Source organism: Cebus imitator, unplaced genomic scaffold (assembly GCF_001604975.1).
Source record: "Cebus imitator isolate Cc_AM_T3 unplaced genomic scaffold, Cebus_imitator-1.0 Scaffold179, whole genome shotgun sequence".
NCBI lineage: Eukaryota > Metazoa > Chordata > Mammalia > Primates > Cebidae > Cebus > Cebus imitator.
This window is the reverse complement of record NW_016107494.1, coordinates 1,110,964-1,135,031: the sequence shown is the minus strand read 5'-3', so window position 1 is coordinate 1,135,031 and position 24,068 is coordinate 1,110,964. Positions and strand designations below refer to the sequence as shown.

The 24,068-nt window shown below is 35.9% G+C and overlaps 1 protein-coding gene and 1 long non-coding RNA gene across 2 annotated transcripts; one reads left to right on the top strand and one right to left on the bottom strand.

Moving 5' to 3' along the window:
* Nucleotides 1-5,345: 5,345 nt before the first annotated feature.
* Nucleotides 5,346-6,367, bottom strand: LOC119473710. The gene is made up of 2 exons (XR_005202926.1): nucleotides 6,318-6,367; nucleotides 5,346-5,651 (listed from the first exon to the last, which is right to left on the bottom strand). It is a non-coding gene; the product is annotated as an uncharacterized LOC119473710 (long non-coding RNA).
* Nucleotides 6,368-7,965: 1,598 nt separating this feature from the next.
* On the top strand, nucleotides 7,966-21,703 carry CLEC9A (C-type lectin domain containing 9A). The gene is made up of 6 exons (XM_017545374.2): nucleotides 7,966-8,090; nucleotides 9,568-9,648; nucleotides 16,877-17,023; nucleotides 18,782-18,933; nucleotides 20,369-20,490; nucleotides 21,154-21,703. Exons 1-6 carry the CDS (start codon nucleotides 8,000-8,002, stop codon nucleotides 21,284-21,286), a joined length of 726 nt encoding a protein of 241 aa, XP_017400863.1. The 5' UTR covers nucleotides 7,966-7,999; the 3' UTR covers nucleotides 21,287-21,703.
* Nucleotides 21,704-24,068: the final 2,365 nt, after the last annotated feature.

Sequence of the window (24,068 nt, the reverse complement as noted above, 5' to 3'; positions counted from 1 at the left end):
GATCTCGGCTCACCGCAACCTCCGCCTCCTGGGTTCAGGCAATTCTCCTGCCTCAGCCTCCTGAGTAGCTGGGATTACAGGCACGTGCCACCATGCCCAGCTAATGCTTTTTGTATTTTTAGTAGAGACGGGGTTTCACCATGTTGACCAGGGTGGTCTCGATCTCTTGACCTTGTGATCCATCCGCCTCAGTCTCCCAAAGTGCTGGGATTACAGGCTTGAGCTACCGCGCCCGGCCGACTCTTCCTTCTTGTATCTTTTCATCTAGGTCTTGCCCTTCCATCAATACCAGACTAAAATCTGATCTTGTAGATAAAGGTTTTTCCCATTAATTCAGAGCCATCTCCATTGCTTCTTTGGGGCTCCTACTGTACTAGTGTTCCCTTGCTCCTTAATCTTACGCTACATGAAATTGCTATTGAGCTTTTCAAATATACATACCTTGTACTACCAAGCAGGTTGGGAGTTACTCAACAATGAAAAACTTTTTTATTCTGTTTTTCCCAGAGTCTCCATTTTGTGCATGAAAATATTATACACAGAGTTTGACTGTTGATTGGTTGCTTAGTTTTTGAAGGAATTTATTCTACCTTTCCCATTCACAGGTTTGAGCTTTCTGAAGATGGAAAAGGAAATATGAATTGTGCCTATTTTCATAATGGAAAAACGCACCCTACCTTCTGTAAGAACAAACATTATTTAATGTGTTAGAGGAAGGCTAGCATGGCCAACGTGGACCAACTACCTTAATGCAAACAGATGGGCAGGATATCACAGATAAAGGCTTTATTGCACAATAAAAATTCTGATTGAATAAATCACTAGCCAAAAATTGCTTATTTCTTCCTTTCTTCTCCTTGATGTCAGTTTTAATATTATCTTTACTGCCAGAATCACTTACCTACTCCTTTCTTTGATTAACTGGAAGCCAACATGTAAACTGATCATTTGCTTCCCAATTATTCTATTTTCCCTTAATTTTCTTTCTTCTTGTCTTCAAACATCTAATTACGTGAACATGGTATGATTTACTGCATCTTCAGATATACATATATAAAATTAAAATCAGGACAATATAGGTTAGGGCTTAATTAAGTTGTGCAAAATACCGAAGTTTAAAATCTGTGCAGAGTAACTTTGAAAGATAGCGTTAGATAATAAAAAGAATATTAAACTTGGAATCAGTAGAATAATTTAGATAATGTCACTTAAAGTACAACCATGAACCAGCCACATAGACTTTTTAGCTTCTATTTTTGCATAATTAAAATTGGAAGAATACATCCTCCATTTATACCTCACAGTTCTACGATTTAAAATGTTGGAGCATTGGCTGTACCAGGAGGTTTACAAAAGCAGGCACTGTGACTTCTCCATTTACTGTTGTATTACCACCACCAAATCCAGATCCTGGCTTACAGGAAACAGAGAGACTTTCATAAATGCAATTACTATTCCAAGTTCATTTCTGGTTAGACTCAATAGCAGCAAGTTTTTGGGCAAAAGAAGGGAAAGAAAGTTTGTAAGAAAGCTCATGGGATTTGTAAAATGAATAAATGCTTCTCAACATGGCACAGAGGCTACTTCACAGAAGGACAAGTTAAAATGCTTTATTTAGGTCTATTCTTAACAGCTCTATGCTTGTTTCTTGCTGAGTAACTCAGCAAGTATTTATAGAATACATGGAAAAGCACCCTCTCACAGGATAATAGGCAAAAATTGCATTTCTTTCCCACAGCTTCCCTTCTTTAACTAGCGAATACAGTTTATAAACATGATTCTTAAACATCTCAACTGAAGTGTTGGTTAAAACATGGAGATGTTCAAACACAAATGCTGATGTTACCCAGAAGGCCGAGGAGACACGGAGACCTGGGTTTTTACCAGCACAAGTAGTCTTTAATACAGTTAGAGAACTATCACTACTTTAGAACTTACTCTCTGTGTGGCTTTGGATAAGTAATTTAGTGTCTTTAAAACTCTGTTTCCTCATCTATGAAATGGGTTTAATATTATTACCTTGCTTGTAAGGTAACTGTGAAGCTCGTTTAATATGATTATGTAAAGTATTGATCAGAATACCAAGCATGTAATACATTCCCAATAAATGCGTGCAACCCTTAAAGCTTTGTGCACTAACACTCAAAGACACTTGAATCCTTATTTTGTTCTAGGCTATCAGTAAATAAGCATATTTGGAGGGCTGAGGAAAAATAACAGAAATACCTCAGATTCTACTGGCTAACACAAACGTCTGGAGATCTTGGATTTGGGTAATGGTATCACTTTTTTTTTTTTAATTGTTTGTTTAGAGAAACCAAATAGGAACTAATAATTCAGAATATTGCCCAAAAGTTAGCCATATCTCTGGACTTTGTTTCATCTCCCCAAAATGGAAAAGCATATGTTTATACATCACTATGGCATACATAAACTTAGAAGAATGGTAGCTTAATGCATGGCAACAATACAATTTAAAAATGTAAGACAATCAAACTGTGCCTACAAAGATATATTTTCCTGGTATTCATATCTAAAGCATCTTACACATGGAATCAAAATTGCACAAATGTTAGTTGCACAAATCAGAACACTTCATTCCAAATACTAAAACTTCTACATATTATCTAAGTGCTTCAAATTACAACTAAGTTACAAGCACACCTCAGAAATATTGTGGACTCAATTCCAGACCACCACAATAAAGCAATTATTGTAATAAAGTGAGTCACACTAATTATTTGGTTTCCTAGTGCATATACAAGTTATGTTTACCATAAACTGTAGCCTATTAAGTATACAATAGCATTATGTCTACAAATGTACATACTTTAATTAAAAAATACTTTATTGGCCAGGTGCAGTGGTTCACGCCTGTAATCCCAGCACTTTGGGAGGCTGAGGCGGTGGATTATGAGGTCAGGAGTTCGAGACCAGCTGGACGAACATCGTGAAACCCTGGCACTACTAAAAATACAAAAATTAGAACACCGTGGTGGTGGGCACCTGTAATCCCAGCTACTTGGGAGGCTGAGGCAGGAGAATCACATGAACCCAGGAGGCAAAGGTTGCAGTGAGCCAAGATCATGCCACGGCACTCCAGCCTGGGTGACAGAGCGAAACTCTATCTCAAAATAAATAAATAAATAAAAAGTACATAAAATAAGAAATGCTTTATTGCTAAAAATGCTAACAATTATCTGAGTCTTTAGTGAGTAGAAATCTTTTTGCTGGTGGAGGGTCGTGCCTTGATGTTGATGGATGCTGACTGATCAGAGTGGTGTTTGCTGAAGGATGGGGTAGATGTGGCTATTTTTAAAATAAGACAACAATGGGCTGGGTGTGGTGGCTCACGCTTGTAGTCTCAGCACTTTGAGAGGCCGAGGCCGGCAGATCACGAGGTCAAGAGATTGAGACCATCCTAGCCAACATGGCGAAACCCCATCTCTACTAAAAATACAAAAATTAGCTAGGGGTGGCGGTGCATGCCTGTAGTCCCAGCTACTTGGAAGGCTGAGGCAGGAGAGTCACTTGAACCGGGAGGCAGAGGTTGCAGTGAACCAAGATCATGCCACTGCACTTCAGCCTGGCGACAGAGCGAGACTGTGTCTCAAAAAGAAGACAACGGTGGGGATTGTGGCATCAATTTATTCTTCCTTTTATGAAATTTTTATCTATAGCTTGTAGTAGTGTTAAATAGCATTTTACCCATAGTAAACTTCTTTCAAAATTGGAGTCAATCCTCTCAAATCCTGCTACTGCTTTATCAACTAAGTCCATGCAATATTTGAAATCCTTATTATGTTATTATTTCAACAATGTGCACAGCATCTTCACCAGGAATAGTAAGTGCCTCAAGAAGCCATTTTATTTGCTCACTGATAAGAAGCAACTTTTCATCTGTTCATTCCTCATGAGATGGCATCAATTCAGCCACATCTTCAGGCACCACTTCCAGTTCTCTTGCTGTTTCCACCACATCTGCAGTTACTTCTGCCACTGAAGTCTTGAACCCCTCGAAGTCATCCATGAAGGTTGGAGTCAACTTCTTCCAAGCACCTGTTAATGCTGATACTTTGACTCCTTCCGTGAATCACAAATCTTCTCAATGACATCTAGAACGGTAAATCCTTTCCTGGTGGTTTTCAATTCATTTTGCTCTGACATATCAGAAGAATCACTATCTGTGGCAGTGATAGCCTTATGACATGTATTTCTTAAAGAAAAAGACTTGAAAATCAAAATTACTTCTTGATCCATTGGTTACAGAAATGGAGGCTGTGTTAGTAGGAATGAAAACATTAATATCCTGGTACATCTTCATGGCAGCTCTAGAGTGAATAGAGGCGTTGTCAATGAGCAATAATATTTTGAGAAAAAAAACCTTTTTCTGAGCAGTTCTCAACAGTGAGCTTAAAACATTCAGTAAACAATGCTACAAACAAATGTGCTGTCATCCAGACTTTGTTGTTTCATTCATAGAGAATAGGCAGGGTTTATTTAGGACAATTCTTAAGGTCTCTAGGACTTTTGAAATGATAGATGATTACTGACTTTGACTTAAAGTCACCAGCTGCAATAGCCTCTAGCAATAGAGTTAGCTTGTCCTTTGAAGCTTTCAAGCCAGCCATTGACTTTTCCTCTCTAGCTATAAAAGTCCTAGATGTCATCTCTTTCCAGCTCAAAGCCGTTTAATCTACACTAAAAATCTATTGTTTAATGTAGCAACCTTCATATATCTTAGCTAGATCTTCTAGATAACATTCTCCAGTTTCTAAATCAACACTTGCTGCTTCGTCTTTCATTTTTTTCTTCTTTAGAGAGATGGCTTTTTTCCTTAAACCTCATGAACCAACCTCTGCTAGCTTCCAACTTTTCTTCTGCAACTTCCTCACCTCTCTCACCCATCATAGAAGTGAAGAGTTAGGGCTTTGCTCTGAATTAGGCTTTGGTTTAAGAGCATGTTGTAATCGGTTTGATCTTCCATCTAGACCACTAAACTTTCTCCATACTAGCAATAAGGTTATCTTGCTTTCTTATTTGTGTGTTCACTGGAGCAGCACTTTTAATTTCCTTCTAGAATGTTTCCTTCACATTCACAACTTGGCTTGCTGCTTTATGTAATAAGCCTAGCTCTTGGCTTATCTTAGCTGTTGACATGTCTTCCTCACTAAACTTAATCATTTTTAACTTTTGATTTAAAGTGAGAGAGATGCAACTCTTTCCCTCAACAATTACAGGCCTTTGTGGCATTATTAATTGACCTATTTTTAATATCGTTAGGTCTCAGGGAACATAAGGAGGCTCAAGGAAAGGTACAGAGATGAGGGAACAGCCAGTTGGTGTAACAGTCAGAACATACACAGTATTTATTGGTAGTTATCAATTAAGTTAACCATCTTATACAGGTATAGTTCATGGTGCCCCCAAACAATTACAATGGTAGCATCAAAGATCACCAATTACATATCACCATAACAGATAACAATAATGAACAGATAATAATAATTCTCATAGTTTTGAAATACTATGAGAATTACCAATATGTGACACAGAGACATGAAATAAGCATATGCTGTTGGAAAAAATGGCACTGATAGACTTGCTTCACACGGGGTTGTCACAAATCTTCACTTTAAAATATGCAATATCTGCAAAGCACAATAATGCAAAGCTCAATAAAACAAGATATGCCTGTACTCTATACTAATGATAGTGCCTATTTCATTGCACTATTGATAAAAATCAAAATAATTCATGTAAAAGTTTTTGAAAATAGAACTTGGAATATAATGAATAGTAAATAAAGTCACGATTAAAACATCAAAAATAATAAAAGGAATATATTAATCCTGCATTGGGAGAAGCCAATGGCTCCACACAAAGAAATTTATCAGGGAATGTTCTATATTTGGGGAAAAGGGGTCTTTCTAAGTGCTGATAAAATTTGAGAATAATTGGAAATTAATGACAACTTAAGTTTCTGTTACCTTGTTCCTAACATTAGTCTCTGTACATTTGGTATGCTTATGATTTTTTCCTCTGTTTCTCTTCAAGATAGAAGTGATCCTACTTTAAAGGCTACATAGGTTTAAGTTACATTAATTTTCAGATACAAATCTCAGGTCACATGGGCATCATATAAAATATTGAAGAATGGGGCTGGGCACAGTGGCTCATGTCTGTAATCCCAGCACTTCAGGAGACTAAGGTGGGCAGATCACCTAAGTTCAGGAGTTCGAGACCAGCCTGGCCGACATGGTGAAACCCCATCTCTACTAAAAATACAAAAATTAGCCAGGCATGGTGGCAGTTACCTGTAATTCCAGCTACTCGGGAGGCTGAGGCAGAATTGCTCGAACCCGGGAGGCAGAGGTTGCAGTGAGCCAAGATCAGGCCTCAGCCCTCCAGACCGGAAAACAAAAGTGAAACTCCAACTAAAAAAAAAAAAAAATTACATGTATATATGTATATGTACATGTATATGTATAGGCATATGGACTGGATATTCTTCAGTTGCCCCTGGGAATTCTCTCAGTCCCAACCTGTGCTTTGAGAGGCTGAGCTCAAATGAATACATTATCAGGGCAAACAAACCTGGCCCCTGGCTTCTAGTTAATTCAGCCAATGGAAGGCGCTGGTGGTCAGAGGTAGGGTATTTATTCAATTGGCTGTCTCCCTGCCATGTGTTTGTGTGGCAAAGAATACACGTTCTCTATTTTAGTCCAGGGCCCTTGTCAGGCAGGTCAAGCAGTTCCAATAAACATTTTCAACTTGATTCTTCAGTTGACCTGACAGCTTCCCCGTGTACATGTCACAACCCCTTTCTGTTTCCCTTAACACTTCCCGAAACTTTGTATACAGTCCTTTAATTAAATTCCCTTAGATTATCCCTTGTGTGTGCCATTTGTTTCCTTCTCAGGGCTTGATTGCTAGGGAGAAGACTGAGGAAGCCAGTGAGTTACTGAAACAAAAGCAAACAATACAATTTTGCATATCGTTATATGCCGTAAAGACAAGGGATCAAACAATAAATGATGATTAAAGTCTCAAATGTCTGATGCTACCGTCACAAGATGTGGCAGAAATGGTCGGCTGTCAACTAAATAATTCATGCTTTCCTTCTAGAGTGAAGCGATCATCAAAAGCTTGCTGTCCAGGAAAAAATTTTATTTTTCAGGCTCAAACTTTATATCCAAACGCGGGCATGCGTTTGGTGGATGTGATTGTGAGACCTGTTACTTATAGGTTATGGCTTTCAAGAAGCAGGTTTAGATTCATCACCTTGTCTTTTCTAGTGAACAGAAGTCAAGGACTGCAATGACTCACAAAATGAAAGAATCCCAAGTCTCATTTGGAGGGAAGCTATCACTAATTAGGATTCCTGGAGCAAAAAAAAAAAATTACGTAAGATATAAACTTTTATTGTGTTAAGTTACTGATATTTTTAGGTTTACTTATCGCAGTAACTAGCATTGCACTATCAGATACACAGTACGTAAATTTATTTTAAGGTTGAAATTCCTTCCTAGCTTCGTTGTTTAAGGCCACCCAGTGATCTGACACTCTTTACACCCTGGTTTGCTCAATGTGAGCTATCTTTAGATCTTCACTATCTAGGTCATCTCTATGCTTCATCTCCTCTACCAAATGCAAGTGCATTCTTTGCACTATTATCTTTTTCTTCTGAACTCACTGCTAACACCTTCAATATCTGCTACATTTTGGAAACCAGATAAAAAATTTCTGTCATTGGCCAATCTGAATTCAGTTCTCTCTCATTTCCTTTTTCAACAAGTTGTGTTTTGGCTTAAACTTCATAAACTTCTACTTTCTGAATGAAGATGCATCTATTCTACTCCTTAAACACCAACATACTTTCCCACTACTGTGAAAATGCAACCAATTTCAGTTCTTTCACCAACCTGCTCCAAACCATCCAAGGTGTCATTTTTGCCAGCCCCCTGTGTGGACTGCTTTCTATCAAAGCACCTCAGACATGCATGAAGAAGAAATATACACCTCTCTTCAGTGGGATAGTCCAGTACCTAACACTTACCAGAAATGTCTGCCTTCCAGCAAATGCTCAGGTAACCAGTTCTAACTATTTTGTGTGAGACTTTAGAGTTCATGTTTTTTTTTTTTTCTGCTCTATCATGAAGTCAAGATATTTATTCTCATCTGAGATAATCTACTTAAGAGTACCGTAATGTGCAGGAAATGTTTAATGAAGTGGAGAAGGAGTAAGTAAAGGTGAAAAAAAGAGCAATGAACTTGATAAATACATGGAACTATTTTTTGCTCTGTCTCTCTAGAAAAGAAAAAGAATACCTAGATTTGGGAAATACATGAAAAATACAATTTTAGTTAATTGAACTACTATATAAAACACTCTGCAAATTATCTGGTAAATACTGAGAAATAAAAAGAGAAAGCATAGGTTGAAAAACTGGCAAGATCTCTTTGGCCTAGAGTTGTCTGCTACAGTGATTAGTTCAGTCGGTATCACTTAATACCTGTATTAGTTCCTGCCTGCTGGTGTAACAATCACACAGACTTAGGGGATTAATAGAATGCAAATTTATTGTCTTATGCTTCTAGATGTCACAAATTGAAATGGATTTCAGTGAGCCAAAACCAAGGTGTTGTCAGGGATCCAGGGGAAGAATCCATCCCTTGTCTTTTCTGGTCTCTAGACCTGCATTTATTGTTTTCCTTGGCTTATGGACCCTTCTTCTATCTTGAAAGCCAGCAACATAACCTCTTTAAATGTTTCTCAGCCTCCATCATCATGCCATGCTCTGTCTCTCCAATGTCCTACCTCTCACTTAAAAAGGACCCAGGTAATCCAGGCTAATCTTCTCATCCAAAATCCTTAACTTAATGACATCTTTGAAGTCCCTTTTCCACATAAGATAACTTACAAGTTTGAGGAATTATGACATGGACATGTTAGAAAAGGGCATTTTTCTGCCTATCACAATATCCAAAAACAAATTTTAACTATTTTTCTCTGACTAGCTTTTTGAATACAACAAATCACACATTTTTTCCCCTCTCTAGAGAGTTGTAAAATTACCTTGGAAAACTTGTTCCTCTTCCAAAAATGTATATTTAAAAGTATATATTTAAAATGTGTATCTTTCTTTGATTCAATCATGTTCAATTGACACTGAAGAGATGGGGAGATGTGAGACAGCATTCTTAATCTCAAAAGATAAAGCCAGCATTTCACTTATGAGACTCTCTAAAAGATTGTTGGAAAATAATACATGTAATTATTTGGTAAGGTATGACATCAAAGATAAGGATAACAGAGGTATACTATTAAATCTACTTAATTTGGTAATTTCCATATCACATGTATTCAAGTTATGACTTGCATTTCAATGCATTTGAGCAAAGGTTCTCTTTTTCCTTTCCTTTTTACACATTCCAGGCCCCAACAACTCTCCAGTAGAAATGCCAATGTTCATTCCTTCTTTTACTCAATTTCAATCTATCCTTGTCCCATCTGTTTTATCTGCTTTCTCTAACTCGGTTTCATTTTTCCTGTTTCATGGTTAGGAACACGGTGTCTTGTGATGGTGATTTCATGTATTTTCTGCATGGGATTATTAACAACATCCATTTTCCTGGCCATCAAGTGTAAGTACAAAAAGACAGTTTCAAAATAACAGATATTGATATATGTATTATATACTACACATAGCTTATATATAATGATATATGTATATCATTATACATATATCATTATATATATGATTTACCAGTCATTTATAAATTATGAAGTTCTATATATAATGATATATGTATATCATTATATATAGAACTTCATAATTTATAAATGACTGGTAAATCAATTAAGTAATATGTGAATGCATACAAACGATATAAAACATGATATAAACGAATGGCCTCAAATTTAAATCATTGATAGAACTCTCTGAGCACCTGGATGCCACTTTCAATGATCTATTGCATGTTTTTTTTTTGAGGCGGAGTTTCACTCATGTTACCCAGGCTGGAGTGCAATGGCGCAATCTCGGCTCACCGCAACCTCCGCCTCCCGGGTTCAGGCAATTCTCCTGCCTCAGCCTCCTGAGTCGCTGGGATTACAGGCACGCGCCACCATGCCCAGCTAATGTTTTGTATTTTTGGTAGAGACGGGGTTTCACCATGTTGACCAGGATGGTCTCGATCTCTTGACCTCGTGATCCACCCGCCTCGGCCTCCCAAAGTGCTGGGATTACAGGCTTGAGCCACCGTGCCCGGCTATTGCATGTTTTTTAACTCAAATCCTGTGCCACGGGTCTCTGGGAGAAACAATGAAAATAATAACATATTCTGATTCAATTTGTGAGTCATATTAACATGTTAAGCATGCAATTTGAAAGATTTCACATTCTGCTTTAAACTTGACTTTTGAAGATTGTTTATATTAGGCAAGCTTCAATTTAAAATGTTTAATGCAAACCTGAGAGCTTTGTTAAACCACATTTAACCACATTGCTTTTTAGTTCAAATGGAAGACATATTTTCATGTTTGGCAAGTGAAATTTGTATAAAATATAATAATTACAGAGCTTCAGATTCCAGAAAAAGAACTATGAAGCTCTCACATCACACATGGTAGCACTAAGAAAATGTATGTTAAAAGACAGAGGTGAAAGGTATTGTTTGGATAGATGTTTCTTTCTTGTGTGCCTTGGCACATCCTATCTCTATCTAACAGGCATCAGCTGGAGAGGAAGAATTATGAACTCTAAGAATAAGGAAGGGAAAGGTTCAGATTCACATTCACAAAGTATGGGAAGTTTGATTTTGCTCATGTAATGTCATGAGCTTCCTGTTCCTGCTGGAGTTTAGAGGAACGTTTTAAGAATTACTAAGAGCTTAATTGTTACTTTGTCTGTCTCTTCAAATAAAGTTTCACAGCTAAACAGAAATGTTAGAACTTCAAGATAGCTTACTTTTTCTCTCTCTGCTTGCTTTGTGTCTTATTAAAAAATATATAATTTAGGCAAATGTGAATTCATTTTTTTAAGAAGCATACATTTTAAATACCTATTTATCAAACACAATGGAAACAATTTATATTTAAAAGACCAAACAGTTAAGTCAATTAACATCTAATAATCCATTTTCTTCTGTAAAAACTGAGGACTTTTAATGACACGTTGCCAAGCTTCATTGTAATTCTACAATATAAGAATCTGTATTTAACTTGTGTTGCAAATATTTTAAAATACTCTTTAAATATTAATTCTGTATAATGAATTTCAATGGTATTTTACAAATAATAATTATTTGGGTAAGAGGATTTTAAAACTTAACATATAAAAACATTTTCAATTAAAAACAAAATTAACTGAACATGCAACATCTTGAAGCACTGTTGTCAAGTGAATGCAATATATATAATTTGGTTTTTATATAAACATAAATCTACAGTCTCCAATTGCAAAATATTTTGTCTACTATATAGACAAAAATTATATACCACATAATAAGGATGATTATAAAATTACACTCTACATTTCCCATGTTCCCAAAAGAATTGTTGTTCAGTGTATGCATAAGTGTCTTCTTTATCTACTAAGTAAAATCTCTTTAGATGAAACATAAATATATTGTTCCTAAGACAGTAAGTTATTTTAAACTGTATTAATTAATTTTGACCCAGCAGTATCACTTTGGGAAATCGTTTCTATTAGGTAAACCTGAAATTTAACAATAAAGGGAAAAACCTCAAATACTCACCACATTGATAAGAGGCCAAGTTACATAAATAAATAAGGGTACAGCATCTAAACAATAGAATTCCATGAAGCAAGAACAAACAAACACAAATTGTATTAAGAAAATGTCATGATGATGAGGATAAAAGAAACCTTGCTAGAAAATGATGTGATTAAGACTTCCAGTAATTGCTAGAAAATTCTTACAAATTAAAGTTTTTGCTTTCTTAATAGCTAAAAATATGTACTTACAAAACTTAAATATCGCTATATTTTCCTTTAGCTTTTGTTCAAGTGTAGTGACTGTTAATTTGTATTGTTGTTGTTTTCAAAATTATAAGTCGCCTAGGTCTTCTTAAACATTCTTCGCACTTAAGGATTTAAAAAAATAAAACCAGTTGCCATAATAAAACTGTTGTGTTAAGCAATAAGTAGCTTCCTCATGTGAAGCATTCTGTTCAATAATTAATTACTTGCCCCAGCTAGTTATGGATTATGTTATAGCCAGGCCTTGAGTTACAAAAATCATGTTTATTTTTTAATAAATATGCCATTTTAATTATGTTCCATTTTAAATTAAAATATTACATCCAATTCTCTTAATGAAAACTTGCATTGTAAGGCAAGTGTCAAAACATATTTAAATTATATACATATCTATATATATATATATATATATATATATTTTTTTTTTTTTTGTGAGACGGAGTTTCACTCATGTTACCCAGGCTGGAGTGCAATGGCGCAATCTCGGCTCACCGCAACCTCCGCCTCCTGGGTTCAGGCAATTCTCCTGCCTCAGCCTCCTGAGTAGCTGGGATTACAGGCACGCACCACCATGCCCAGCTAATTTTTTGTGTTTTTAGTAGAGACGGGGTTTCACCATGTTGACCAGGATGGTCTCGATCTCTTGACCTCGTGATCCACCCGTCTCGGCCTCCCAAAGTGCTGGGATTACAGGCTTGAGCCACCGCGCCCCGCCACATATCTATATTTTTAAATAGGACTATGTTTCTGGCAAAAAGTAGTGAATGAAAACTATACCTTTTGTTTAAAAGTATCATCATGTGAACATAATGAAAGTACTAATTATAAATTACTCGTATATATTACTAAAGGACAGTTCATACCTACCTGACAATAGAAGGACTGGTAAAATTAATTATGTCATATTTATACAAAGAATACAATGCAGGCCAGGTGTGGTGGCTCTGTAATCCCAGTGCTTTGGGAGGCCAAGGTGGGCAGATCATGAGGTCAGGAGTTCGAGACCAGCCTGACCAACATAGTGAAGCCCCATCTCTACTAAAAATACAAAAATTAGCCAGGCGTGGTGGTGGGCACCTGTAATCCCAGCTACTCAGGACGCGCAGGCAGAAGAATTGCTTGAACCCGGCAGGTGGAGGTTGCTGTGAGCTGAGATCACTCCAGTGCACTCCAGCCTGGGCTACAGAGTGAGACTCCATCGAATAAATAAATAAATAAATAAATAAATATAATAAAATGCCATTATTTAAAGAAATCTTCTAGAACCATTGTTATTGTTATGAAAATATGATTATGCAATATTTTCTCATGAGAAGCAGATTTCTAAAAAGACATTTTTACAAAAATATAGTTTTCTAACAGTGGTATTTAAAATACTTTTCTATGTACGTACATAGAAAAGGGTTTCCGTAGATATAAACCAAATACTAATGGCTATTATTTGAGTGGTAGGTTCCAAAGCAAGTAGACTTAATTTTTAGCTTTCTTCTTACCATTTCACATTTTCTAATTTTCTACCACATTATTTATGCCACCTTTTTTATGTAAAAAAATTATAAATAAAATATTTATAAAATAAAATATAAAATATTTCCTAAGAAATCAGCTTTTCTATTTGTTTTTACTGTTTATTTTCTTAATTCATCAATTAGGTACAATGTATAACATCATATAACAAATAATTTTATTAGGGGACGTTAAAAGTATTGTGTTATTTTTCCCTAGGAAATTATATTGTTTTGCCTTTATTTCTCACTTGTTGCAAATCGATTACAACCTCAACTCCAATTAAGGTGCTATATTTTGCTTCCTATTTAGGGGGAAACTCTGAAGAGAAGCATTATTTCCCTTTCTCTGGTTTTATTACAGTTTTACATAGTATAAGCTGTTCAGATAGTAATAAACACAACAGCTTCTAAAATACAACTAATCTAAAAAAGTATCTATAAAATTTTGTAATTATATCTTGAATTTCTAAGAGGAAAATTATTTTTTGATGTCTAAACATGCCAGATTATTAATAGGATAAAATTAGAGCATCACTGTCCTACACTCCTCTCTGGTTAGGTTCATTATTTTGCTAAAAAGAGGAAAAATAATCCAAGCAGCTGTCAGCCTGGGTTTTTTGAACTATGCACACATGCACAGGGCATAAACATCTGCTTTCTCTAGTCCATGGCTTTTGACTTCTGCTATTTCCTTCTCAGCAGCAATGTTGATAAGTAAAACAGATCAGAATATGTAGATATATAATTAATTAAAAGTTTTCTTTCTTTTCTTCTTCCTTTTTTTTTTTGAGACAGTGTCTTGCTCTCTTGCCCAGGCCAGAGTGCAGGGGTGTGATCTCCGCTCACTGCAACCTCTGCCTTCTGGGATCAAGTACCTCTCTTGCCTCACCTTCCTGAGTAGTAGGGATTACACCTGCACGCCAACACGCCCAGCTAATTTTTGTATTTTTAGTAGAGACGGGGTTTTGCCCTGTTGGCCATGCTGATCTCAAGCTCTTGACCTCATGTGATCTACCAGCTTCAGCATCCCAAAAGTGCTGGGATTACAGGCAAGAGCCACCGCGCCCAGCCCAGCCTGTCTTGGCCAGATGTTTTTCATGTATGATCTTCGTTACCTCCGTTTTGTGGTTAAAAATATAAAAATAATTTTACAGATTTGCCCATTTTGTTCTCCTCTTTTGTTGTTCTATTTCTCTCTAAAAGATATGATTTTTAATCCTAAAAGTCTGGCTGACATGAATAGATGTTTTGCTTTGTTTTTTAACTCACTAATTTTTCTTGATGCCATTCTCTCTATACGCGTGTCCATTCAATAGTCACAATCCAATAATGATTAACATATCATCAACTTATTTTAAACCAATGATATAACTGAGTAGAATCATTCTACCTGATTTCAAAGTCTGTATTAATTAAAGCTAGGTGTATTAATGGACAAAAAGACAGCTATAAAATACAAAAAGAATCCAGAAATAGACTCATACAAATATGCCCAAGTGATTTTGTCAGCAGTGTAAATCAATTGAAAGAAGGGGGACAGCCTTTTCAACAAATGGTGCTGGAGAAATTAGGCATCCAGAGGGAAAAAAAAAAAGAAAAAGAAAAAGAAAATAAACCTAAGTCTTATACCTTATACAAAAATTAAAAGTTAACTCACAATAGGTCACAGTCTTGTAGGGCATAAAACTGTAAAACTTTCAGAAAATATACGACAAAATCTTTAGAATCCAAAGGTAGGCAAACAGTTCTTAGACTTACATCAAAAAATCATTATTGAAAGGAAAATTGATAAGCTGCATGGACCTCATCAAAATATAACATGCATAATCTGCAAAAGAACAGGAAGAGGATAAAAAGACATGTTCCAGGCCAGGTGTGGTGGCTCACACCTTGAATTACAGCACCTTGGGATTCCTTGAGCTCAGGCGTTCAAGGCCATCCTGGGCAAGATGGCGAGACCCCGTTTCTGCAAAAATAAATAAGTAAATAAATAAAAGACAGGTTAAAGATTTGGAATAAATACTTGTAAATCAGTATCTGACAAAGGAGTAGAACCTAGAATGTGCAAAGAACTCTCAAAACTCAACAGTAAAAAACTAGACCATCCAATTAGAAAATGGCAAAAAGACATGAAAAGACATTTCACCAGAGAGAATATACAGATGTCAAATAAGCACAAGAAAAGATGTTCAATGTCATTAGCCATTAAGAAAATGAAAATTTTAAATATAGTGAGATATTACTACATACATAATCAGAATGGCTAAAATAACAATAAGCGACAACATCAAATGCTTGTCAAGCTACCGAGAAAGCAGATCATGCACTCGTTCCTGGTGGGAATATAATATGCTGTAGCCACTCTGGAATACAGTGTAGCAGTTTCTTAAAAATCTAAATTTCACACTTCCTTAAAACACAGCAATTGCCCTCTTGAGCATTTACCTCATAGAAGCAAAAACTTATGTTCACACAAAAACCTGCACATGAATGTTTATAGCAGCTCTATTTGCAATGGCTAAAGCCTGAAAACTACCTAGATGTCCTTCAGCAGGTGAACAGTTAAACCAGTAGTGGTAATCCATATCACGGAATTCTACTCAACAATAAAAAATAGATGAGCTATTTATTTAAACAACTATCTACGTGAGTCTCCAGAGGATTATTCTGTGTGAAATAAGCCAATAGCAAAAGGTTACATACTGTAAGATCCTATTCATATATAATTCATGTGATAAAATAGAAAAAGCACAAATTAGTGATTGCCAGGAGTTAGCACAGGGTGAAGGCAAGAGGAAAGTGGGTGTGCTTATAAAAGGGCGAAGACAGATCCTCATGGTAACGGAGGAGCTGAGTATCTTGATTGTATCAGTATCAATATTCCTGGTTGTAGCGTTGAACTATAATTTTGCATGCCTATGTACTTATATGGAACTGTGTTTAAATATATATGTTAATGATAAAGCAAAAGGTGCAAAACCATGTAAACATATTGTTACCATTTATGTTAAAGGAAGGGAGGGAATTTCATGTTCATTTGCTTTCATTTGTAAAATTTCATTTTGTTTTATTTTATGTGTAATATTCAAAAGCTCTCAAATAACAAATAAGTTGGTAAATCTGGTTGCTTGTGGGGAGTAAAATCGAGTGAATTTAAAATGGGTGCAAAGAGACATTTTCCTGCACGTCCTTTGCAGTGTTTGATTCTTGTGCAATGTACATTTTAAGAGAAAACCCAAAATAATACAAATTTGAGTCTCAAAAATAATAGTAATTTATAGTTGTCTTTTGTCTGTGTTGAAGGATTATTTTGCTATAAAATGTGAAAATTTTATTAGAAATGATTGCTGCCATTTGAAGTGTTGCAGGTGTCCACCATTGTGATACAGCAGCAAGAAAAACTCATCCAACAAGAGAGGGCACTCCTAAACTGTACACAATGGAATAGAAGCCATGCCCTTCAGATGAAATATTATCAAACCTTCATGCAAAACTTTCTCAGCTCAGGTAATGGATATAAAATCAGTTTCCACTGTATAAATCCAGATATGTACCCCAATACCTCAAAAGATACAGTGACACACATTTTGTTCTCTGCAAAACTGTGAGCATTTTATAATAAGAGTGACATAATTTTGATCACTCTTCAGTTCAATCTTATTTATAACCTCCAATACTATGTGGAAACACTAAGGATCCAAAAGAGTGCAACTAAGGGAAATGTACTATCAAATGCCGAAGAGGTTTGTGTGCAATTAGCAAGTCAGATTAAAAATTGCACACACACACAAAAACATTGTTTAATCCAGTCATTCAAATTTGTAAGTGTATTTTAATTCTAGCTCCAAATTTCTCAACATATTTAGATATTACTTTAGATTCAAGTTTAGATAGTTTTGAGCAGAAAAATTCATTTTGAAAATAAGAGTATTTACCACAAAATTCTTTTGTGATGCGTGACCTAGCTCTTTTTAAAAATTCTATGAACTTACGCTAGTTTATACTTTGGCAGTTATTTCTACCTGTCACATAGTTTGTCAAGTATTCTATGGTTACTTAATTGGCATTTCATAATGCTTGCACATATAATTTAGAGAGCTAACTTTCCTAGAGTGGGTACCATTTACATAATTGCCAGTGAGAGAGGTCAAAAGTCAACCATAGTTCCTTCTGATTAAAATTTAATCAAGTAAATGTTTGAAGAATCACCGTGTGTCCAACAATGTTTCTATCTGCAGCAGGCCATTGCAAACTTAAGTGAGGCCCACCTGTGAGCCATCAACCTTGAATAGAATAACAATATCCATTTTGGAGACCTACAAATCCAACGTGTTCTCCAATGCCACAAACACCATTGTCTACACTATTTACACTATAACTCTAACAATGTTCCGGATATTGATTAGCATGGATTCCAAACAAAAGTCATTGAAGAGCTTTAAACAACTCAACATCTGACCCATGGAAGCTACTGATTTCTTAGCCTAAATATAGGGACTATCTAGAAACCAGAGTCGTGGAAGTTTCAGTGTCCTTCCTTCTATAAAACTGCCAGAAACACTTGGTCAGATTCTTGATCTTTGATTCCCCTTTTACACATTTGATCATCCTTCTTTTGTGACTATATTGCTTCTTAAAACAGTTTCCATAAAACTGATTAAACATTAAGGCTTGCTTCTGAGTTGCATCACAGTCCTAAACTAAGCATATTGTTCATTAATGTTCTTCTCCAACTTTCCACACCTGCATGTTTTCAAATCACTCCTTAAGGTGGATTACGTGTTCTCAACATTATCTATGAAATATTTCCTTGTTTAGCTCTCAGAATTTAAACATAAATTCAAGGCTTAGTATTCAACCCATTCAATGGTCCAGTACATTTCTAGCTAAATTGGGGCAGTAAGACTAACGGACGTGAAACAATGAGCAAATAACTGAAGACAATAAACGATGTGAATTCAAACAAAGGGAAGATTGATAAAACTGGAATAGTCAGATCAATCATTATAGAAGAGAAAAAAATTGTTAAATATATCTCCAAATTATTTTCATATTTAAGTTAAAGGCCCATTGCAGGTAGATATTATTACATATATCTTACTATATTGAGCCTCAGAGAAGCTAAAATTGATAAGTACTACGTCATGTGAACCATTACGTTATGGGATTAAGCCTCGCTGAGGGTGATGCAAGGGGTTTTTGGGGGGGATATATGTTGTTAATATTTTACAATAAGTTAATAAAGTAAAATGTTCATATTCAAAGCCCGTAACTGCAAACCTTGTCCAGACAATTGGATTCAGAATGGAGAAAGTTGTTACTATGTCTCTGAAAAATGGGAATATTGGCACACCAGTCAAAAGAATTGTTTAAAGGAAGGCTCCATGCTGCTACAAATAGACAGCAAAGAAGAAATGGTAAATATTGCTTTGTGGTCTTATTCTGAATATACCATGTTACTTATTAAAAGAAATTCCTCATTCTCATAAGATAAAGTCCTTAATATTCTGTAACAGAATATAATTGTAAAAATAAGTGTTTAAAAGAAACAAAGTTAGAATCCATATGTTTGTTTTCCTTTGAATGGGAAAACATAAAAACAGGATGGTTATCAGAAATTGAGAAGAATATGTTTGTTCCATATCCTTGGTTAACTAAAAAGAGGAGGGAATAAGAATACTGTTTTGTAGCATGATAATCCATGTCAAGATATACATACATTATGGTTGCAGATATGTTTCAAATGTATTATTTTCAATGCTCTAGGCAAATAAAATAACCTATAATAACCTTGTAATTATCAAGGAAAAGCAGAAGTATAAAAACTGAAGTGATGTGATGAAATAAATAGATCTTTAAAAGTAAGTATCTGCTAAATGAAATGTTTAAGTGGCATTAAACCTAGTTTACCAACGTCTTAACAAGTGAATAGGCTGGGCACGGTGGCCCACGTCTGTAATCCCAGAACTTTGGGAGGCTGAGGTGAGTGGATCACCTGAACTCAGGAGTTCAAGGACAGTCTGGCCAACATGGTGAAACCAGTCTCTATTAAAAATACAAATAATAGGTGGATGTGGTGGTAGGTGCCTGTAGTCCCAGCTACTTGGGAGGCTGAGGCAGGAGAATCACTTGAACCCAGGAGGTGGAGGTTTGCAATGAGCCAAGACCATTCCATTGAACTCCAGCTTGGGCAACAAACATGAAACTCCATGTTGAAAAAAAAAAACAATAAAAAGAAAAACAAGTGAACAATAAGATGTTTTCCTGAACTCATTCCACCCATACATATATATGAAACAGAATGCAAAATTATACATTTTGGGCCCAATGAAAAATGTATACCTGCTATATTCAGTAATTAGATGAAGTTCATTTCAACAAAAATCATGAGAAAATAATTCGTTAAGGATATGCAGTAAACCAAGAACACTTGAATAAATTATTATAATTTGTTAAGTTGCTTCTGGAATCTCATGAACTATTTCCACATCAAAGTATTCTGAGAAAGATTATTCTATGTGGTCTACGATGTCAAGGATATTTTTACTTTTGACAACAAAGGTACAGTATAACATTCACCTTTTTTTGGTATATTCTACCTGCCAGGCTCTGAATATGTTGAAACGTTTTAAAACTCAGTTGTCTATTTTTTTTCATAGTACATAACACCGCATTGATCATAGATCAATAGAAAAGAGTCTAAAAAATGTATCTGCGCTTTTTTATAATACTCCCTTCTTTTTCCAGATTTCAAGTTCCCATTAATTTCTAGCTAGGTAAAATGTCACATTTATATTTCACTGCAGCTTTGTTTGTTTTTCTCACTTCATGTTCAGGTCTTGTCTCTTATAGGATTTTATCACCGGCAGCTTGAGGACGATCGAGGGAGGCCATGAATACTGGGTGGGGTTGTCACAGAATGGACACAGTGGACACTGGCTTTGGCAAGATGGCTCCTCTCCTTCTCCTGGCCTGTAAGTCTCTGAATGAAATGCTGCATGCAAAGTTAGAAACATGAGGGAATTCCAAAGTTTATTTTACCTTGTACCATGAATTTTCTCCAAGAGACAAGCAGCATGATAATGTTACAGGTTGCTAAATGGGATTAAAGCTAACAAAATTAAGAGTAGCTTCATGCCTCCTAAGTCTTTCTCCTTCCCAGCCCTGCTGCTCTTATCTTATAGAAAATTCACCTCCTCACAGTTTGAGTGTCTGATGAACAATATAATTATCAAGTGCGTTTCTTTTGCATTGCTTAATGTTTAGAGAGGGCTAAGGGGAAAGGATTAAAATGACTTAATTTCCACATTAAGCTTTTCAGATGGCAGTGGGGAGACGGAGAAGCAGAATCAGGTGCCTTAGTATTTTAAAAATTAAGAGTCAGCAAAGAGATTCTAATTTAGAGACTGTCTTTGGGTATCTACGTTATTTTTTTTCTTTACATCCTGTTTTTGTTCAAATTATATTAACATTCTTTGTTGACAGAAGCAATTACTGAAGGAGGACAAAACCACCACAGGAAGGTGCTATGTTAATACAAAACAAAACAGGCATCTCCACACCTCTCATTAGTTACCCTCAGGAACATCTCTGAAACCCCCAAATCTAACCTCAGAAATGCTGACTTGCCTTTCCAGGTTGCCAGTAGAGCGATCCCAATCAACTAAGCAAGTCTGTGGATACGTCAAAAACCATTCCCTTCTTTCGTCTAACTGCAGCAGTTGGAAGCATTTTATCTGTGAGAAGCATGCATTAAGGCCCTCTATCTGAAAGAAATTGTGTTCCAAGTGTTGCACTGCACTCATATTTGGAACAGGCCATTGGAAACCACCCCCCCACCCAAAAAAAAACCCACAAAACTAACAGCAAGTAGAGCAGCAAACCAATATGTGGGCAATGAAATTAGCAACCTGGGACTCAATAATACACATGGGAATATTCTTCCTTACTGTCCAGATTTCATCTGATGTTGTTCAAATTTCCAAGAATAAAACTTATTTAGAGGTAGAGGACAAAACCCTGAAGAGTGAAGAACAAATGCAAGGAAATCATTTTATTGCTTAAAGTCCAGAATGACTGTAAATTTCACACAATCTGTAAGTTGTTGGGGGAGGTGACGCAGTTACAGCAAACTAATATTTTTAAAATAAGTAAATTTGACCTTTTAAACTCTCTGTCTGCGAGATCATTCTTTGCATTTTCTAGGTTTTCAGGCATTATGTTACCAAAATGATAAGATAGAAGAACAGAGATATGAATTTCCAAATTGGAAGAAAGTCAGGCTTCTATCTGCAGTCTGTATGACAATGTACTGTTTAAGATTTGATTTCTACTAGAAAGATGAACTACTAGAATTTGACATAAGCAGAAGGAAGAGTGAGGATGCCAGGTCAGTGTGTTCTCCAGGGAATGCTGTGAATTCCGTCTTTCCTTTCAATGACCATCCCTGCCATTCACAAAGTAAAGGAGTCATGGTCTGGCCTCTCAGGGTTAACACTTCAGCACTTTCAACTACATCTCTCAGTGCCTCAATTGCCTCACTGTAAAATAACTACAGAACTTACTTCCAAATATTGTATGCGGATTAGACTGTAAATTTATGTCAGTGCTGAGAAGAGTCTTGCACAGAGTTGAACACTCTACCAGTGCTTGCTTTTGTTCTCTGGACCACATCACCAATCATCTCTGGCATCAACGTGTATTTGTGCATTCCAGGCAAAAATGATCCTTTTTTTGCTCCTGTTGCAGGAATATTGAGAAGTCACAGTTCATGTGTAAAATGTCAGCAACTCTTTGGAGAGAATATCTGCTTTAAAGTTAATGGATTCTCCTCAAATAAATCTATAGACAGTCTCTGTCCTAAGTCTTTAGGCTCCCTGAAGCATGAACTATCTTATTCCCAAGAGATAATTCATAGCTAAATGCCCTGTGATCTACAGAAAGAACAGATTCCTTAATTATTATTATATTACCTGTTATCATTTACCATCCCTACAAGAACACCTTACCACATAGTAGGTTCTCAATAAATATTTGCTTAATTAAATATGATTTTATTTAATTCTTCATTTCTCACAAGGAGGAGCTGAGATTCATTAGATTTGTCATTTTTTCTTCTAAGCATAAAGGCATCACTTAAATATACAAAGTAAAAATAAAACCTAATTCTCAGCGTCACTGAAATTCATTTAAATAAAACGAAATATCCTCTTACCTAAAGGTCCTTTTACAATGGGTAAGGTTGCACAAGGATGAGAAGAGTACGTTTTTGTTTATTTACCCTTGACCTAGAGTGTGAAGATTAATTAAAAGAGATTTTCCTTAATCGTGGGAGTTTAAGTAAAAGAGATTTTTCTCTAATTTTCTGCCTAACCTGAAAAAGGAGAATAGCAGAGAAAGCACAGCATATATTGTCTCCTGTGTTTGGTTTTCACAGCTGACAGTTGGCAGCTGAATGTAATAGCCTGGAATAAAGGGGAAACAACAGCGGAATTTACTAGCAAAGACTGTTTGCCTTAAAGATTCTTCAAAGTATTGTCATGGAGCTATGTTTAGAGAAAGGATACGACGCATTTGTAATCATTCTCAAGAAAGTACAATGAAGCAAAAGGCAAACATCCTTCAGCTGATGTCATCCTGTAGTGAATGATGCAGTATTTACAAGTTAGAATTTATCTACGGTGCAGCTGACTTCAGCTCCTACAAATCTCCTCAGCAACAATGCTGCTTTCCACACAGATGCTATAGTTGGGAGATTCTTCTCTGCAGGTTGCTTTTGGTCCAGGATAGCAAGGCTTTTTAAATACAGCACTGAGTATACCAGTCGTATATCCTAGTCCTACCAACAATGAATTGGGCATCTTAGATCTCTTTCATTGAGTTCCAAGTTAGCCTTAAACAAACAAAAAGAAACCTAAAAATGAAACTGTCCTGCAAATGTGAAAAGTTTTTGTTTCATGTTTTGGTTAAAGTATATTAAATGTATAAAAAACATATAATAATAATAATGTTGGTAGAATAATAGTAGATATTATTTGAGCCTAAAAATCTATTCATACAATGAAGCTTGTACAAAAGTCATGCACACTTTAAATCAGATGATCTTGCTGTTTGTAATCTTCAAAAACTGTTAAGAATTTCTCTGTAAAGGAATTGACTCCCAAATATTAAAGCTGGCCCTGAGACAACCTGGTGGACTTCTCTACCTTGTTCATAATGTGTTTGCAACCTCAAAATAAAAGCTCCCCATTACCCTTCTCACACTTCCTGCTGTTATAGGGCTCGTGGCCTGTTTCCTGTTGATAAATCCTGAGAGCAGGTTCAATATCCTCCGGAAAGGAAAGAGCTTATTGTGTACCCTGGGGATCTCAGCTCTACCAGGAAAGGCTGGGCTCCTCCTTTGACTGTTCCTGCAATTTCTTCAGAATGACATAAACAAGAACCTAGAAGAGAAAAAAATCTCCTCATGCAGAAAACCAGTTCATATGGTGCTCATCTCTGATTCTCAACTGGATATTGTTTTTAGCAAATCAGATTTTAAAATTCATTTTAT

What these genes read in the sequence shown, in the direction of transcription:
- CLEC9A (XM_017545374.2), top strand. Translation starts at nt 8,000, where the DNA reads ATGCATGAAGAAGAAATATACACCTCTCTTCAGTGGGATAGTCCAGTA. An exon ending in CATTTTCCTGGCCATCAAGT is followed by an intron (nt 9,649 to 16,876) that starts GTAAGTACAAAA and finishes TGCCATTTGAAG; the next exon opens with TGTTGCAGGTGTCCACCATT. An exon ending in TCCTCTCCTTCTCCTGGCCT is followed by an intron (nt 20,491 to 21,153) that starts GTAAGTCTCTGA and finishes TTGCCTTTCCAG; the next exon opens with GTTGCCAGTAGAGCGATCCC.